Here is an 18,359-nt window from a genome sequence, read left to right on the forward strand (position 1 = left end):
CTAAACTATTCCCTAATGCTTGTTCTTTTGAACGAGTGGACTCCAAATTAGGACATAACATCTCTTTTTAGCAGAATGACTCATGCCTTACGTTATGTCTTTAAATCAGAAAAAGATGTTTTATAGTACATTTGTGCATAGTTATACCAAAATCGAATAAAGTTGTGTTCTTGCTTAGAGTAGCTTAAGATGTAGCTGGATTAGTCTGCAAATACATGAGATTAGCTTATAAATAGTTTATTTTGGTATTGTGGTTTAAAAACTTAAATTTTTAAAAAGCAACCGTGATTATTAGTCTACAAATACATGAGATTAGCTCAGTTTTAAATAAGCAACCTATAACCTGTTTTTCTAAAATCGTGATTATTTAAACTAAAAAGTTTTAGATAAACACGTTTTAAGATTTTACCAAACAGAAAATCTATCTAAAATTATGATTATAAGTAATTTTAATCTCTAAAACTCAATATCAAACTAGACATTTTTCCTCGCTAAAAAATTGCCCGTCTTTTATGTAATTTTAATAATGTTTAAGTTTCTCACATTTTTTGGGATTCTTTGTTTATGTAATACGCCCTAATCTAATCCTCCAAAAGATTGGCTGCTTCAGAACATTACGGGTCAAAACTCAAATTGAAACAAGCCAAATAGTTCCTTTTCATTGGGGTAGTTTAGTTTAGTTTCATCTATATTTCTATGCTTTTGTATAATATAAACCCATTGATCATCTTGGATTATATAATGACTCCAATACTTCAAAGATATACAAATACGAAAACCTAGTACTGTGTTTATATTTGATTTTCAATTCTGTATACTCTGTTCTTTTCCTCATGTGGCATCATCGGGATGCATGTCCCTCAGCACTGAACTATTTCTATGAGTTTATGACCTTTCATAAACAGTGTCATTGATTAAACAACTTTTCTGTAGTGTCACGGCTTACGTGTTATTTGGTAACTTTACTCACTTGTCGATTTTCGTGACTACTGTGGGAGAAGACGGCGGCGGCGGAGCGGCCGACCGACTGAAGAAGGGGGTCTGTTTCTAGCAAGCAAATGTTACATTTTCGACATGCGCGATATGGTGGTTTTGGACTGACCTAAATGATGATGAATTACGATGTTGGATAAATATTTATCTATGTAGGAGAAACATAAATGTGTAGTAAGGAGAAGATCAGAATCAATGATTCAACTTGATCAGGTATAATACTAGTATTGTGTGTAGTACAGCAGTCTCTTGATAGCAATGCAGTAACAATCCAAAGTTTTATTACAGAGAGACATATCACTGAATCATGTGTTCATAGTTAATTAGATAAGTTTATGAACTTATATCCTTTCTGCATCAACTATCTCAAATCTCATACTGTAGTAAGGAAATGAAAGTTATGAGCTTTAAGAGGAACAAGACACAGTTGGATGCAGAACCAGAAAATTCTCTATTAATACAGGAATTTTTGTTCACCCCCCACCATAAGATATAAGTAACTCTAGTCCAGAGTATATATCTTCCAGAGTCCAGAGACGAGAAACTTTACTAAATTTTGATCATTTCTACAAAAGAGGTGTGGTTCAAATGCCTAGTGTTGGGTAAGTTCAGATTTCCACGGAGCTGATACATAAATACTGTACCTGAGGCTCCTATGAATTCCACATCAAGGCCAGGCCCCTATACTGCACACATCTCCAATACTTTGTCCCTAAATGGGGAGACTTGTTTAGGGTCAGTGTACATGTCTTTAACTAAAGAAAGGCCTAACAATACGAGCCACCAACAACCACCAGTCCAGTCTTGAGAAGTTTAGCCTCTTCATGAGTGAAGCAATGGGCAATGGCCATCGATTCCGTCATGTGTCTGAACTCCAGGGCTAGGCTGAACAATTTTGTAGATACATTCTAATAGCTGTTCATTAATCTTCATAGACTAACTAGAAAAAAAAAAAAAACAAACAAACAAACAAACAAACAAACAAACCAGAGAACTGAGTTGATTATTGCAGCTCAAGCATCGTTGGTTTGCCGTTTAGCAGTAAACATAGGGAAAGATCATACAGACTAGTGTACAGATAGGGGAACCTGATAATCTCAGATGAACTCTGGTAATCTGTGGTTTTGAGATGACATAAAAAGCACCACCAATAGTAAGCAGCGGCGGTAAACAATGTCATGGTCATAACTGAATGATTCAAAACCAACAGATATTGCAAAGAGAACTGACTATGAACGAACAAGACTTCACATCTCTTAGTTTACTCAGGTACCAAGATTATCAGACATTTGTAAAAATGAAGGTACCATTTAAAGATATATGTGTCCATATATTCGCCAAACAAAAAAAGAGATATGTGCCCATATACCCTGTAATTATCTTCCTCTAATACCTTGGCATCTGAATGTAACTAGAAACCAGTATCACATAGAGTTGCTTCAACATTCAACTAAACCAAATCAATCACAGAAGGGATCCTTTGAAAGATAGCAAAATTCAATCACAATACCAGTGATATAATCAAGCATAAGCAGAAGACAAAGTAGATATTTGAAGTCCTAAACTGATATATATTGTACAGAAAATACAGAGATGCTAGCATCAAGGTAGTCTAATGCAGACAACCTGAAATGTTTTAGCTTTGTTCTTTTTTCTTTTGCCTTTTTTGCTTATACACAGCATTGTTGATAGAACTATATCATCAATAACGAAGAATAAAGATCTGTACACTTCAACAGGAGTTACCAGAAATCATCATCAAATGTTGTTCTGGTAGACGGAGATGGATCTTCTTCCTCCTCCAGTTCCAATTCCGGCTCTGCACCAAATTCAGCTGATTCTACCGCAGCAAGGTTCTTCAAATCAACCACAGACAACTCATCCAAGCGCCTAACCACCAAGTCTGCAGCTGCAAGCTCATATACAGGATGCTTGCTAGCAACAGCCACACACTTCATCCGCGCATCATGGGCAGCCTCCACTGTTTGATTCGAGTTTCCAAACACAATGCACCGCTCAGGTATGAATTTTAGAAGCTGTGCCGCATACACAAACATTTCAGGATCAGGTTTCCCCCTTTGAACATCTTCTGCAGCTATCATCACATTGAAGTATTCTTGAATACCGATATTCCCAACTGCAGCCTCAAGAGTTTTCCTAGGACGTGTAGAGACCAATGCCATTGGAATGTTGTAATGCATCAAAACATTCACAAACTCCCTTGATCCAGCTCGTAATCTGTACATGCCACCTTGCAAAGCTTGGTAAATGTCTTCCTTCCGAGAAGCCATTCTTCTCATCTGCGCTGGGTCTCTTGACCAGCAGAGAACCTCAGAAATCGCCTGCTCATTCTTCATGCCTTCTATCCTTTTAAGAACAAAAGCCGGTGGAGAAGATTTACCCTCTTCTTCAGAAAGAGCTAGCCAAGCTTGCTTCTCAAGGTCAGGGTTGTCTTCAATCAAAACACCTTCCCACTCAAATATTGCAACAAGCCAACCACTCCCCATCCGTTCTTGCCGAAGCAAGGGGTTGTGCAGTGAAGGCATATCTGCTTTATTCTCCGGTGGCCACACACCAGGCCTTCGATCCACACCAGTTTGATCTGCCCCTTTCTCTGCAGGATGATTCCATTTCTGCGGAATCCTATCATCCTTGAACGAATACGTCTCATGCGCCAGCTCCATTGCAAGGGCATGGATTGCTGAAGTCTTCGAGCGATCACCTCCCAGCCTCAGCAAAGGAGGAGACATAGCAATCCTTCCACCAAGACACTTTTCTTTACGAAACCCAACTATACTAACAGACCTCCTCTTGCTATATCCCTCCTTAACAACCGCTCCAGCATAGAGTGGCCTATGCCCAATAAATGAGGTTGAAGCCAATGATTCCACCATTTTCTTGACCCCAACTCAAAAACTCAACCAAAGCTAGAGTCTTTACAATCTAACACCACTCCTCAAGATTCAGCACTATCCTCCAGCCTATTTAACCTATATCAATCTGGTCAAATCCTCAAATCTTCAGAAAACCAACCAAAGCTAGAGTCTTTACAATCTAACACCACTCCTCAAGATTCAGCACTATCCTCCAGCCTATTTAACCTATATCAATCTGGTCAAATCCTCAAATCTTCAGAAAACCAAGCTCTATTCTTTAACCAAATCCAGCTATATTGTCAAAGAGCAAACAAAAACCAATCCCTTGACACAGAAACTAAGCATAACCCATCACACCCATCAACCCAAATCACCCAAAGCTAATCAAAATCCAACCCCAGAAAGCTAAAGTAACAAACCCAATATACAATATACACACCCACAAAGAAAAGACTGAATCTTTAAGCTACCCAACAACCAGATTCTTCCCACAAATCAAACCCAGAAACTAAAAAGTATATACAAACTTAAACTGCTACTCTTATTTCTGCCACAACCACAGATTATCAAAGAAACCAGAAAAAGAAAAAAGAAAAGGGAAACCTGGGGAAGGACCAAAGGAGTTGGATGATGAAGAATTGGAGGTCTGGGAATGAAAGAGAGAAAGAAAGAGACAGAGAGATTGAAATTTTCTTTCTTTCTTTCTTTTTTAGTTTGTGTTTCTTGGAGGAGAAGGTCTGTGTTTTTTTTTGTGGCTTATAAATTGCCCGGGAGAGAAAGAAGCGGTTGATGCCGGCGAAAGTTACCGGCTGGGACACGTGTCGGTCTTACGAGTCGATAGTTTTTGACTCCTTTCGGTAAACACCGGTGTGATGATAGGTTTTTCTTTTGGGTGAACCAGAATTTGCTTCCCGGAAATGACAAAAATATATTCACGGTGAGATATTGTTGGATTTTGTTAATTTAATGTGATATCTTCTCGATTTGTTTTGATGTTATTGTGAGTAGATTTTATGTGAGATGTGTTTTATGAAGCGGAAGTGAAGAGGAGAATTCTCGTATTCGATTTGTGCTGCTTTTTAATAGTAACAGACAATTGATGAATAGAAACATGATTTTGATGTGATGATGAGCAAAACGGTTAACGTTTGATGTTGAATATTGGAGTTTCGACCGAATTGAGCGTTACATTGTGGAATAGATACGTAACCGTTTAAAAAATTGGTCGAAATTTATAAGAGATTTACTTCCTTTTAGGCCGTTTAAGAATTTTGAAATATCTTGATTGTGACTCAATGAAATCAGTGGAGTAACATGAATATTCATTTCCTGAAACAAAAGTACAGAACTCACATATATTCCGTGCATCGATCAAACCTTTACCTATGCTTGATCGTGATCATAGATGGTTTCATTTCCTAATTATATTAACACACATTAACACGCCTTGTCCAATCAAGGCAAAATGTACATGCGAGTCTCCATCGTCAGTTAAGTTATGAAACAAATTAGGTTAGAAGATGAAGGTGCTGAACTGCTGATTAGGTACCAAGAAGAATTGAATAGTATATCTGTATATGACTGTTTTATCCATTCGGCAGCTGAGTATCATAGCACAATAAGATAAGAAGTACAATGTTCAGTTTTGCCAAGAAAAAGAACAAATAGAAAACGTCTATTTCAAGCAAATCCATTGAAGCAAAAAATTATGATGATCAATGGTTTATTTATTAGACTCGAGCCGATGAACAACAATATCTACATCAAAATATTTTGTGATTTGGCTTCAAGCTACATAATGTGACTCATCTGATCGCGATTCCGATCATCGATGACGGAAGAGATGGAAATTACGGCGAAGTTATGGTGAAATAAACAAGAAGATAGTCACTATCAAAAATGAACCCTTCTGTCCATGTCAAGCTATTTCTGGGTAATTTGAGCACAATGTTCTTATTGCTTGCTTAGTTTCTTTAAGAATGAGAATGAAGCATTTGAAAGAATTATTCTATCGTGTCGGTAGTGGGAACTTAAACAAATACGAATTATTAAACTTATCCTATATCTATCTAACCAAGAAAAATGCTGCTGGTTGATCAAAATCGACTTCAGAAAATTTGTACTGGCCGGTCAGACACTCATACCTACTAAATTTTTTGATCATGTAGTGTTTGAGACGTTGGCAACAATTTACAAAATCAAAGAATAATTTTTGAACGTTTAGCTTGATGATTGATAAATACAAAATAACACGCATAGTGTTAAATTTTGAAGTTTAACTAAGGTAGTCGACTTGTAGTTCATAATTGACTAATGATGGAAATTGGAAAACGTTCTATTTCAAGAATCTCATACTCAAAATAGTTTTGAACTCTCAAGTGAGAACAAAAGCACTAGAAAACACTATTCAACTTTGGTTTGCAATCAAGAATGATGCACGTAAGAAAGTCCAAACATGTCCAAACTATTTCCACATAGCGATAGCAAGACATTCACTAGCAGAGATGCTTCCAATATAATCCTAAACCGACATCAACATGATCATGCACGATACCGAGAAAGGTCTTGATCAACACCGTACCACAAAATTGAAGTCGACATTCACACGTACCATTTTGTTCAACATTCTCATGCATTTGATGAAATTATGTATTGGTTAAGACTCAAGAACTCTATTGTAACTTGTAAGTACAAAATCACTACAAATCAGTATTCAACTTTCAATTGGTTAGAAATCAAGGAGTGAGGCACATATAAACGTCAAACATGGCCAAACCATCTTCAGATAAGCAAACATTCACAGTTCACTATCATATGCTACCAACCAAGCTAAAGAGACCTCAGCACATCAACGTACAAGGCCTACCGTATACCTAAAATCCCACTAATGTCTATGACAAATTATTGCGTTTAAAATGACACCAAGAGGAAAATAACTTTATTGATATTTAGTCATCTTCTACAACACCAACAAAATAAACTCCCAATCACCGAAAAATATCAAAAGTCTACAAAAAATCATGAACTAGAGAAAACTAGAATGGAAGAAGTAATAAATCAGAGACAACTCGAAATAGAGAAAGTAAAAATTAGTGTGGGAATGATTCATAAACTCATGTCCCATTAGTTTATCAAGTTAACATAATTATTCAGAAATCGATAATACTGAGATAAAACACTGAAACCCAGAGTCATTCCGATTCATTCATTCATGCATGAATATTTATACGCCGTAATCATTTCATTTCAAATAAGCAAGTAAAATTGTTAAAGTATCCGAAATTTTTATTTAGAATTATTTTGTTAAAAAAAACTGAACGGGCCCAAAGAATAATATAATAAGCCCAAAGTATCAAAGAGATCCCAGAGAAGAAGAAAGAAAGAGAAAGAAAAGAAAGCACATTATTCTTCTTCTCTCCGACGCCGAGCTCCAGCAGTAAACTAAAGCTCCCAGGTATCAATCTCTCTACACATTATTCGACTATGTTCTCCAAACATGTTCAAGTTCTGATCTTTAATGATTGTAAACGACTTATTCCAATTAAGAGATACTTGTTAAAGATGATTCCTTTTCTGGGTTCATGTGCTAGATTGGAGTTTGATTTTGATTCCCAAGTGTATATACAGCTTCTGTTAGTAAATTTTGGCTGATTTCACAAGTTGGGTATGTAAAGATGTAAACTTTATTTGTGTATTGTTTGATGAATTCTTGATACATATTAACAAATTATTTGATTCTATCAAATTGAAGTGAACATTACCAAAAATGGTGTCTGCGAGCAAGGAGATGGTGGTTTATTGCTTTGACACTCTCCTGGCTCACTATAATGGTGAAGAAGCTCCTCCCCCAGCCTTTGAGGATGGCCAACAGTATGCTTTTCCTTTATCACTCACACATGTTATATGTTCAATTATATTTCGTCGCAAATTTATTGGCATTTGGCGTTGGCGGTGTTGGAATGCTGCTGATAGAACCTCTAGTGTCAGTGTAGTGTAGAGGGAAGAGCGTGTATACGAGTTGATTATGAAAAAAGAATGTCAACTATTGTGGTTATTCTGTTAATGTTTGACCATCGAAAAGGATTCCCATGAACATACTTGGATGTAGCTGCCTTTTCTCTGTTTGATATAAATGTTGGCAAATTAGAATAGACCTTTCACATCTACGATCCTGTGTTTTTCGTGGCAGCAAAATGTCACAAGGTCTAGTGTATAGGCCCGTGTCAGACTGTGAGCTGGTTTCTTTCTGGTGTAAGAGATCATCTCCAATTTCTTGAGTTTTGATGTTTTGAAATACTGATTAGATTTCTCTCAGTTGAGGAATATCAATAAGATTTATGCTTGCCTCATCCTCCTTAGATGCCTTAGTTAGATATTTTTGAGTAACTTTTGCTTCAGTCTTAAATGGAAGTGAGATGCATGTATGATATTCATATGATCCATTGTCTTTTGAGCTATGTATGAGAAGTAACTATCAAGATTTATTATTGTATGTTTTCTTCAACACATTGTTTCATGGTTTATTATGTTAAAAGTCATATGTATCCGTATATAAAGTTTACTAAGACTTGTTTGAATATGTTTTGATATTAAAATGCTGTGTCTCAGTCCATTGTTTGTCACTTGGAAGAAAGTGGTGAATGTGTTTTGATATTAAAATGCTGTGTCTCAGTCCATTGTTTGTCACTTGGAAGAAAGTGGTGAATGGTAGTGAGCCTCGTTTGCGTGGATGTATTGGAATACTAGAAGCTCGTGGCTTGGTTAGTGGAATCAAGGACTATACTCTAAACAGGTATTATCTTAAATCTTTGTACTTTGCTTCACAATTTTAACTCCTAATCCTTCTCCTTCACCCAGTTTTAACTCCTGTTCTTTAAGGTTAAATTGTAGTTTTAACAAAATTGGTCTCTGCCGTGGACATCCATCAGTTTTCTTTTCTTATTTTCTTTTATTCGTTTTGCAATCTGTAATGATACTTTTATTAATGTCCTCCAGTGCTTTGAGGGACCGGAGGTTTTCCCCAATACAAGCTAAAGAATTACCATATTTGGAATGTACAGTTTCCATTCTGACTGATTATGAAACTGCTGACAACTACCTTGATTGGGAGGTATATTGAAGTTATTCATATTGGAATATATGTCAGGATCGTATCCTATAGTTCACAGTAATTCACTGCATGCTCTAAAAACATAGTTTCTCTTGTCTCCCAAATACTGCTGTGCAAAATGAAATGGAGGTAGAGAGAGTAAGTTATTCAAGGTTGCCAAGTTTGTTAGGACCTTTTATGCAGTAACTTGGAATTCACAGTAATTCATTGCATGCCTCAGTGAATTGGTTAATCTTTATCGTCCCAACACTTGATATCCGGTCTTATTAATATGCTGTGCAAAATGTACCTGAGGCAGGGAGAGTAGCGTGTAAGCTATTATAGTTTTTGTAAATCTAAATCTCTAGTTTATTTTTATTTTGTTGTATTTGAAATATACATGAGCATAGGATCTCTAGTTTAGTTGAGAGGTTGATTGGAAAATACGGATGAGTAAATTAAATTTTGCCACTCTTATCTACCTTCAAATCAATAAGCATTAATTCGATACAACTAAAATTAGGCAGCATCAATGATAGTTTATGGTGATTCACATGCTAAGCTACTGATACACAAAGTACTACAGGTTACAGGATTGAATTCAGATGAACATTTCAATCCTATATAGCATGTAGATTATGTTTATAGCTTACTCTGGAGGAAGTCTCAAAGGCTTGTGCTCAGTGGTACAGTGAATAATTGTTTCAGGTTGGGAAACATGGTATAATTATCGAGTTTTCTGATCCAGACTATGGTACAAGGCGTAATGCAACGTACTTGCCTGAGGTCGCTGCCCATGAAGGTAACTCATCCTCTGTTTATCGACCGTTCATAGGCTTTTGGAAGTGTATGAGCAACCATTACAGGATGGTTCAATATGAGTTTAATGATTAGTTTCTTTTTCTGGTGCCCTTTTGGTTTCAGGTTGGACTAACATAGAAGCAATTGACTCATTGATGCGTAAAGCGGGCTATTCTGGGACCATCACAGAGTCTCTTCGGAAGCGTATACGATTGACCCGCTACCAGAGTTCATTATATACAATGCACTACAGTGAATACGTTTCTTACGTGAAGACCACCAGAAGTGCAGTTGCATCTGGCTCCAAGTCCGGTAATCAGTGATTCATCGGATTTGTCTATTGTTCCAGGCCATAATCCAATAATAATAGATGCCTGCCAATTCCACTATCAGTTTCATTTAATTATTGAAGAAGAAACTAACAACAATTTCGAACTCGTGTTTATGAGAAACCTGGAAGCTGTATTTGTAAAGTTTGTACCAAAAATTTCACTGTTGTGTTTGTCTTCTGCCCGGGTACAGGAAATTATTATTTGTACCCGGAACACTACTCGTCTTATGTTCAATTTTAATCTTATTGGTCAAAGTGTTTTATCCTTATTTCTGATTGGTGTATTTAATTACTTTTTTTTCCACCCTTTGCTGGTTACCCACATGAATCTAAAAGTTATATAATTGGCCGAGTACATCATATGACAGTGCCACGTGGTGTTTCGGGTACATGGAATGATTACTCGGAAATTAAATGGTGGAGTCTACAGACCCTTAGGCAGACGACACCTGGCACTGTCTAGCGGCACCTCATGTCCTCCAAGACCCTTGGGGATAATTGTTTTTCCTTTCAATTTTTCAATTTTTACTTTTTACCTAATCAGATAAATAAAAGGATTAAATTCAGTTTACCTAATGAGGTTTGGGGTTAACATTATTTTAGCCCCCCATATTCTTAATTTTGAAAATTTATCCTCTAAAGTTTTTAATTTTCATAAATAATTCTTAATTGCTGAAATTCTGTCTAATTTGAACGTTAAGTTTGACTTCATAACTCACTTTAAGGGCTAAAATAGTCATATAACAGCATAAATCATATTTTTATCATTTTTTCTAAGATTTCATGTTAGCATTTAACTTTCAAATTAGATAAAATTTTAATAATTGGGCTTGATTTATAAAAATTAGAAGCTTTAAGAGGTAAATTTTCAAAATTAAAAATATAGGACTGAAATAACGTTAATTCTAAAATTTAGAGGGTAAACTGAAATTAATCGTAAATAAAAAGCCTTGCTCCGCCTCTGTAATCCAAATCCATCACTCTTGAATCTCTGGCCTCCGCCTCATAAACCCAGAAACAAAATCAAGACCCTTTTCGCCGAAAAATGAGGGAGGACAAAAAGCAAAGCAAGGGAGGCTCCATCAACCCCAAGGCTGCATTGAAGCTCGAGCACTTGCAGAGGCTGGCTTTATGGACTGGCGGGGAAGCTTCCATTCCTTGTTTGGGAGCCTTGTTTGGGCACAAGTTGGCTTCTACTCAAGAGGGTCTGGATGTGCCTCCTGACCCTTCTATGGTTTCTTGCCAGAGGTATGTTGTATTATGGACCACTTGAATTTAATCTGACAAAACAATATAATTGAAAACAATATATTATGCTCTGGACTCTTCTAACCTGAATAGATAATTTTGATACTATCAACTGCTAACAGAGTTCTTACTGAAGTCATTGACAGTTTTTGGATACCTCATGTTTTGGCTTTTCTTTCACATTTGATGTGGTGTTTTCATATATTGGGATTTTGGACCAATTGATGTTGCATTTTTTGGCTTCTATAGAGTTAAGTCATGTTATGCTTAATAGTTTCGGATTCTGTATATCTGTTAGCTCTAAGATGCATAAAGCCATCATGAGACATCAAAATGTTCTTGAAGCAGATTTATTAGTTAGATGCATGATCTGTAGGAAATGGATTATCTTGAATTTTCTTCAAGGCACACAACACAGTGACAACACTGATCAGCATTTTACTGTTTTGCAGCTGTGAAACGATTCTGCAGCCTGGCTTCAACTGTACTATTCGAGTTGAAACGAGTAGGGCAAAGGCACGACGAAGAAGTAAGAAGCCGGCTAATTTCACTTTCACTCAGAACAATGTGGTGTATACATGTCACTTCTGTTCTGAAAGTAATGTGAAGAGAGGGACTTCGCGTGGACATATGAAAGCGATATGCCCCCCAAAGATTAAGAAAGAAAAAGCTTCAAACTTGAAACCTGCTGAATCCAGTTCTCAGAAGTTGGCCACCCCAAAGAAGAGCACTGCAGGTGAGGATAAGGCTAGTAAATTGCAAATTGGAACTGCAACTCTGGATGAAGAGGTTCCTGCTGTGAATAAGTTCATCACTTCTTCAACAACAGATGAAGAGATACCTACTGTGGATAGTCCCATAACTCCTATGGTGAAACCTGTGATTACTTTGTTGGACTCGAAGAGAAAAAAGAGAAACAAATCGGCGTCCAAGAAACGACATGAACCTGAAGACAGTCCTGCCCCAGCCGATGTAGAAAACTCCGCCAGCACGACAAACAAACGGAGGAGAAAATCATGGACTAGTTTGAAGGAACTTGCTGACAGAAATCAGCAGAAGAAAAACATCAGCAATCTGTCAATCCCTTTCTTCATGTAAATGGAATGATATGAGATACAAGTATACAACATTCCCTTAATTCTTGGTTCTTCAGATTCATGTATCATTTATTGTTGGATCATAAAAATTCGGAAATAAGATTTCCCAACAAAAATCTCACTCCTTTGATATTCGAGAAGCCTTGGACGCATCCATACGATGATCAATCAAGGGGAAAGAGGTACCCGCAAAACAAAAACTCACTCCGACGTCCAAGTCAATTTCGATTTAAGCAGGTATAATAAAAGAAATTGGTTTAATACTTGTTACCGTTATTACTCATGATCGTTCCTCTTCCTCTTCTTCTTTATAAGTGAATGAATTTATAGACCTTCGATAACTTCGACCTCACTCCTCACTTCACGTCGTAGTAGGAGTAGTGGAAGGAATAGTGTTTTCACATTTTTCATAATCTCATCGTGTTTCACGTTCTTTTCTTCTTATTTACTTGTTAGTCAATATGAGTTTCGACTATCGGGTCTAATTCATTAAATGAGGGCTCAAGCCGAAATTTTATGCCCCCACATTTTTTCTTCGAAATCAAATCCTAAGTAGTTTAGTTAGAGCTTGCTGAAGTCTGAACTAAGAGCATTTACTTGAGAATTTACCGATATAAAAACCTCGAATTTACTAAGTAAGAACTATGGTTAAAAGTTGATGAATTTCGCGCCGTTTAGACTAATGAAATTTTCAGTAAGACGACACGTGTAACATTAGAGAGTGGCAGATCCGTGATTATGGAAAAACTAGAGGCCCATTACCGAACCTCCACCCGGCTCCTATAAAAACGTCACCACCACCCACGTCGTCGTCAGAGCTCCGGTGAGAGCGAGAGAGAGAGCTGAACAAATCGAAACGGTGCGTTTTGGCCGAAATGAGAAACAGGAGGTTCGCGCAGATCGCGACGAGCGACGACGAAGACGACGACGTCGCGCCGCAGAGCCAGCAGTCGTCGGGGAGGAAGAGGAGGAGGCTGAAGAGAGTGGCGGAGGAGTCGGAGTCGGAGGAGGACTGGCGGAGGAGTAAGAAGAAGAAGAAGAAAATGAAGAGAGACGAAGAGGAGGATGAAACGGCGTCGGAGGGAGAGGAGGAGGAGGAGGAAGAGGAGGAGGAGGAGGAGGAGGAGGAGGAGGAGGAGGAGCTGGAAGCGAAGCCGATTGGGGAGATTGTTAGGGTTTCTGGCAAGGGGAGAACTCGGAGGCATCATTACACTGCTTTCGAGTACGATGGAAACCAATACGAGCTGGTTTGTGCTTTCTGGATTTGTGTTTTGTGTTGCTTTTGGTTTATTTAGGGTTCTAATTTCAATTTTCGTGGCGAAAATTTCAAACAAATCGCTCAATTAGCTTAAACAAATCATAATATATTCGATGTGATGGCGAAAATTTATAGGTGCTGTACGAATTTCAATTGTGCTGTTTCTGTTAGTGAAAAATTATTTGAGTTTTACACTTCCACCCCCTAAAATATTTAAAGATGAAATGTTCAGGTTGAGTTTTAGCCTAGAAGTAAATTATATATATCGATGATGAATATAACTTTTGCGCTTATGTTTAAATGTTTAGAGTGTATGGGAATGAGGCTAGATGTTTGAATTTCGTAGCCACTAGGTCTTCCAGTAACATGTTACTGTCTGTTTATGGAGAGTTTAGCAGCCATGCTAGGTCATTTACATATGTATGATGTTATGGGTTCATAGTTGACAGCTTTGATTGGTGGATTGATATGTGGGGGATTTGGTTTGAATAAGGTGTGTATAAAATGTTTTAACTTTAGGATATGCCAGAATGTAGTGACATTCTTGTTAGGTTTCTTGAAACAAATAGCTCATGCTATTCTTCTGTCTTTTCTTTCACACAGCGAGTACAGATTTTGTTTTCCAAAGGTTCTATGAGTGGAATACAATTTTCTCTTCTTTCTCATCTACCATTTCCAGTGACTCCTTTTTTGCTTTTATGTCTCATATGACAGCGTAAGGTAGATTAGGTTTTTCACTGCTGTTTCCCTTCTGTTCCTTGCTTTTGGTCTAATATGTACTCAAATGTGGATAGAAGTTCTGGGATCTCTATATTTGTAAATGGATTATCAGTTTTACATTATTTTTAATCTTGGTGGTGATGTTTTTCTGCATGTGATTACTCTGCAGGAGGATCCGGTTCTTCTAACGCCTTCTGATAGAAGGGAGAAGCCTTATGTGGCAATTATTAAGGTAATTTCTCTATCAAATCAGCTTATATATATATATATATTTTTTTTATAATACATTGGGTTTGCTGTCTGATTTGTTACAAGTGAAGGATTTCTGTATTTTTACGTGTTGTTCGTTACTTCTTTTCCTCTGGTTCACTTAGTCTTCACCATGACTATTTACGTAGACCCTTCGCTTACTATCTGATTTGATTTTTGGCTTGTTGGTTTGTGTCAAGTGGGTGTACTATGGGGGGATTCTAGCCTTTTTTCTTTTTTTTTTTCCTGATATGTCCATTTCTTTTGAGATATTCAAGCAGCATAAGATTCTTTCTGATTTGTTTTTCACCTATTCTCACTTTCTTGCTATTGGAACTCCATTGGATTAGGACATCACTCAACTCAAAGATGGGAACATGGTACTCTTAGGGCAGTGGTTCTATCGTCCTGAAGAGGCAGAGAAAAAAGCTGGTGGGAACTGGCAGTCACAAGACTCAAGGGAGCTGTTCTATAGTTTCCATCGTGATGAGTGTCCAGCAGAGTCTGTAATGCATAAATGTGTGGTTCATTTTGTTCCTTTGCACAAGCAGCTACCAAAGCGTAAAGAGCATCCTGGTTTCATTGTGCAAAAGGTGTACGACACCGATGGGAAGAAGCTTTGGAAACTGACAGATAGAGACTATGAAGAGGATAAGCAGCATGAAATTGACTTGCTAGTTCAGAAAACCATGCGAAGATTGGTAGATCTTCCTGATATTGAGATTGGAGATCCAACTGCTAATCAAGATGATCAACTGAAGAGCAAAAGAAATTTGATTAAAAAGAATATAGCACCCCTTGATGTTTCTAGAGTGGAAGAAGCAACAACTAGGCCTGGTAAAATTCAAAAAGTTGAAACACCTGTAAACTGTATGGCTAATTCGTCAGAGCACCATCGCATTTTAGTTGAGCAGAATGCTCTAACCGGAGACTCACATCGGGACAGATGGTTGGAAAAACTTCTAAAAGAGCTACAGTTCATATGCAGTTCTGCTGAGAGCATGAATGGAGCTGATAAAAGAAAATCTGCTTCTGATGAAACTGACTGCAAGTCCCCTCATGTCGCAGGTGGACGTCAGGTTACGAATCTCAAGGTACGTAGTGAGTTTTCCCCAGACTCTGGCATCTAGGCATAATTGATTTTCTAGAGTGGGGAAGGTGCAGGAAGAGCAAAATGTTGTTACATACGCAGTTAAATGGAAACTTTGCTGTTTTGGACAGGGCGGCAAATCTTTCCTCTGGCCAGATGATGCTGTCTGTGCAGCTGTTTCTTTGGAGAAGGCCACACATGACTCCCTATCCTCAGATTTTCAGAAGTATAACCAAAAAGTGCGGTCGTTGTGCTACAATCTATCGGTTAGAATCTGACTAGTCCAAAATATTTCAATTTGTATAATAATTGCTGTGGAATTCATTGTTGATAGTGTGGTGTCTTCATACTTTTTCTGTCTTCTCTTGGCAGAGACAAGCAGTCCTAGCCCGCCGTCTGCTAAGTGGAGAGTTGGAGCCTTCAACAATACTGAACATGTCACCAGATGAGTTAAAGGTATGGTCTTTATCATAGCTGGATTTATGGGTCAGTACTGTATAGTATGGAGGCAGGATGACAAGGGGATAACATGTCAAGAGGGTTTAGATACTGTGGGTAGGCTCCTTTTTTCTTTCTTTTCATCAATTAGAATTCTAAGTTTTCTCTCCTCGGAATATATGCAAGTGCATATATCTTCTTTGCTGTTGCTGCTTGAGGTTTCATAGGCATTGAATTATCTGGGAAGATGTAGAGGCAAGATTACTTTGAACAAGTCATTTGGTTTCTATTCTTCAGCCGGGTGCTGGGAGTAGGGTTACTTCACTTTTCCACATGTTTTTATAAAGGTTTCCTCTTGTGAGTATATGCTTGTGTCTTTCCCCAGCTTGTACAGTCTCATTGATCAATGTAACATCATTACATGTTGATGGTGCAATAATCAACACTAGTTTGGCAGATTAGAGAATTAATGAAACTAATTAGATTGTTCCAGTATCATACCAATTCTTTAGCCTAATATTATGTTAAGAATCAAAATATATGGATTAATTAGTAGATCACTATGTGGCGTAATGGAAAAGTTAAGACCTTCTTAACATGGTAGTATATAATTTGAATAGTGGATCATGTAATACTCTTGGTTTGTGCAAAAAGTATATAGAATCATTGTCCTCTTTAAAGGTTATCATTTGTCGTGACTCATCAAATATGATTCTTCAACAAACTTCAGGAGGGTTTAACGGCTGAGGAGAGAGCAATGAAGGAGCCTGATGAGTCGGAGCGTATGCAGGTAAATTGGTACCGCAGATCATTTTTGTTTCGAATTTTGTTAGGCATGCACATTGTTGATTTTTAGGTAATTTGTGATACAGATGACTGAGACGCGTTGCACAAGATGTTCAGAGCTTAAAGTAGGAGTGAGAAACATCATTCAAGCAGGACATGGGGCTCGCTATGAGGTTAATGTATTACTAAATTGTTTATTAGTTTGCGCTTAATCATGTTGTTGAATGGTCTCCTGTTTCAATATGCTAAAATTTGCTGGTTGAAAACTTGAAATACTATATACTCATCAATTTTTATAGAGATAAATGTTACAAATAGTGTTAAAGGCAAGTAGTTGAAATATTATATACCCATCACTTTTTGTAGTAAGAAAGCTTAAAATATGAAGGTTTTAGTGGCCGTGTAATTTAGTGTGTTAATTGGTGCAATTGAAATACTTATTTGCTGATATATTTGTTTCAGTTGGAGTGTACTGCCTGTGGTAATCAGTGGTATGCTGCTCGAGATGCAGTTTCTATGCTCACTATTGATACACCAAGTTCAACTCAGAATGTTGGCACAGTTCCATCTGCCACTGCCAAATTTGAAGATGTTGAGAAGAATCTGGTCAGTCCCCGTGCATCTGACACAGCAGCAGCTACTGAAACTTTCAAAAAGACAACTGAAGCGTATATGCCCATCTTGGAGGCACAAAGATCGTTTGGTAAGTCGAAAAGGGAAGAAAACTCTGAATCTGGAAAGAATGCTGAGTAAAAATGCCGCGGGCTTTATTGTGCTATGAGTTTAGATATTTAGGTGTATTTAGCTAGGAAGTGTCCTTAGTAGACTTCTGTACAAAGTAGTATTCTGATGCCCTAGTTAATCAGTGTTTCTATCAATGACCCTGCTGTTGCCTTATACCTTATCAGAGTTGTTTCCTCACATACTAGTGGCAGTAACCCCTCCATCGTGAGGGTTAGGATGAATAGTTTTACCATGCTAATGATCCAATATACTGTATCTGTGTAGATTTGCATGATGTGATAGTGTGCACAAGAATAAGATATGTCGGTGATGCTTCCGCACTTGTTCTCTTTTTATTTGTTCACTTTGTTGATGAATGGCCTTTTGTGTTCTTGTCAATTAATTCGTTAGGTTATATCTGTACCTTAGGTTAGCTCCACTGTTATAGCAAACTTATATGACTGTCTTTGGATCCAAAAATGGACACGCCGGTTTGTAGTTGCACAGATTAGTGACTGGCTGGTTGGGTTATGCAGCTGCTGCCATCAATAAGTTCCCTTTCTATATTGTGACTAATAGCTAGTAATGCCAGAGATGGTTGCAAAATCTGGGTAGATTAATTCTACTTTGGGTGATTTAGTTGAGGTGGGTGTAGAATTC

At 37.6% G+C, this 18,359-nt stretch overlaps 4 protein-coding genes across 5 annotated transcripts; 3 read left to right on the plus strand and 1 right to left on the minus strand.

The window, feature by feature from the left end:
• Positions 1-2,474: 2,474 nt before the first annotated feature.
• LOC101304671 (sugar phosphatase YfbT-like) lies at positions 2,475-4,211 on the minus strand. Its single transcript, XM_004298747.1, has 2 exons — positions 4,095-4,211; positions 2,475-3,983 (listed from the first exon to the last, which is right to left on the minus strand). The coding sequence occupies exon 2, from the start codon at positions 3,885-3,887 to the stop codon at positions 2,736-2,738; it is 1,152 nt and encodes a 383-aa protein (XP_004298795.1). The 5' UTR covers positions 3,888-3,983; positions 4,095-4,211; the 3' UTR covers positions 2,475-2,735.
• Positions 4,212-7,234: 3,023 nt separating this feature from the next.
• On the plus strand, positions 7,235-10,366 carry LOC101304965 (uncharacterized protein At2g38710-like). 2 transcript variants are annotated; one of them, XM_004298748.1, is made up of 7 exons: positions 7,235-7,323; positions 7,460-7,533; positions 7,621-7,739; positions 8,542-8,661; positions 8,865-8,979; positions 9,667-9,760; positions 9,883-10,366. In XM_004298748.1, the coding sequence occupies exons 3-7, from the start codon at positions 7,636-7,638 to the stop codon at positions 10,080-10,082; spliced, it is 633 nt and encodes a 210-aa protein (XP_004298796.1). In that variant the 5' UTR covers positions 7,235-7,323; positions 7,460-7,533; positions 7,621-7,635; the 3' UTR covers positions 10,083-10,366. The 2 variants fall into 2 exon arrangements, with proteins under 2 accessions (XP_004298796.1, XP_004298797.1); XM_004298749.1 differs by lacking the exon at positions 7,460-7,533.
• A 769-nt stretch (positions 10,367-11,135) lies between these two features.
• On the plus strand, positions 11,136-12,436 carry LOC101309059. Its single transcript, XM_004300742.1, has 2 exons — positions 11,136-11,338; positions 11,791-12,436. Exons 1-2 carry the CDS (start codon positions 11,136-11,138, stop codon positions 12,434-12,436), a joined length of 849 nt encoding a protein of 282 aa, XP_004300790.1.
• Positions 12,437-13,593: 1,157 nt separating this feature from the next.
• LOC101305464 lies at positions 13,594-18,054 on the plus strand. The gene is made up of 8 exons (XM_004298750.1): positions 13,594-13,682; positions 14,583-14,645; positions 15,013-15,756; positions 15,884-16,018; positions 16,125-16,208; positions 16,921-16,980; positions 17,063-17,155; positions 17,439-18,054. The coding sequence occupies exons 3-8, from the start codon at positions 15,040-15,042 to the stop codon at positions 17,727-17,729; spliced, it is 1,380 nt and encodes a 459-aa protein (XP_004298798.1). The 5' UTR covers positions 13,594-13,682; positions 14,583-14,645; positions 15,013-15,039; the 3' UTR covers positions 17,730-18,054.
• The last annotated feature ends 305 nt before the right edge of the window (positions 18,055-18,359 follow it).

This window comes from Fragaria vesca, linkage group LG5, assembly GCF_000184155.1.
Source record: "Fragaria vesca subsp. vesca linkage group LG5, FraVesHawaii_1.0, whole genome shotgun sequence".
Taxonomy (NCBI): domain Eukaryota; kingdom Viridiplantae; phylum Streptophyta; class Magnoliopsida; order Rosales; family Rosaceae; genus Fragaria; species Fragaria vesca.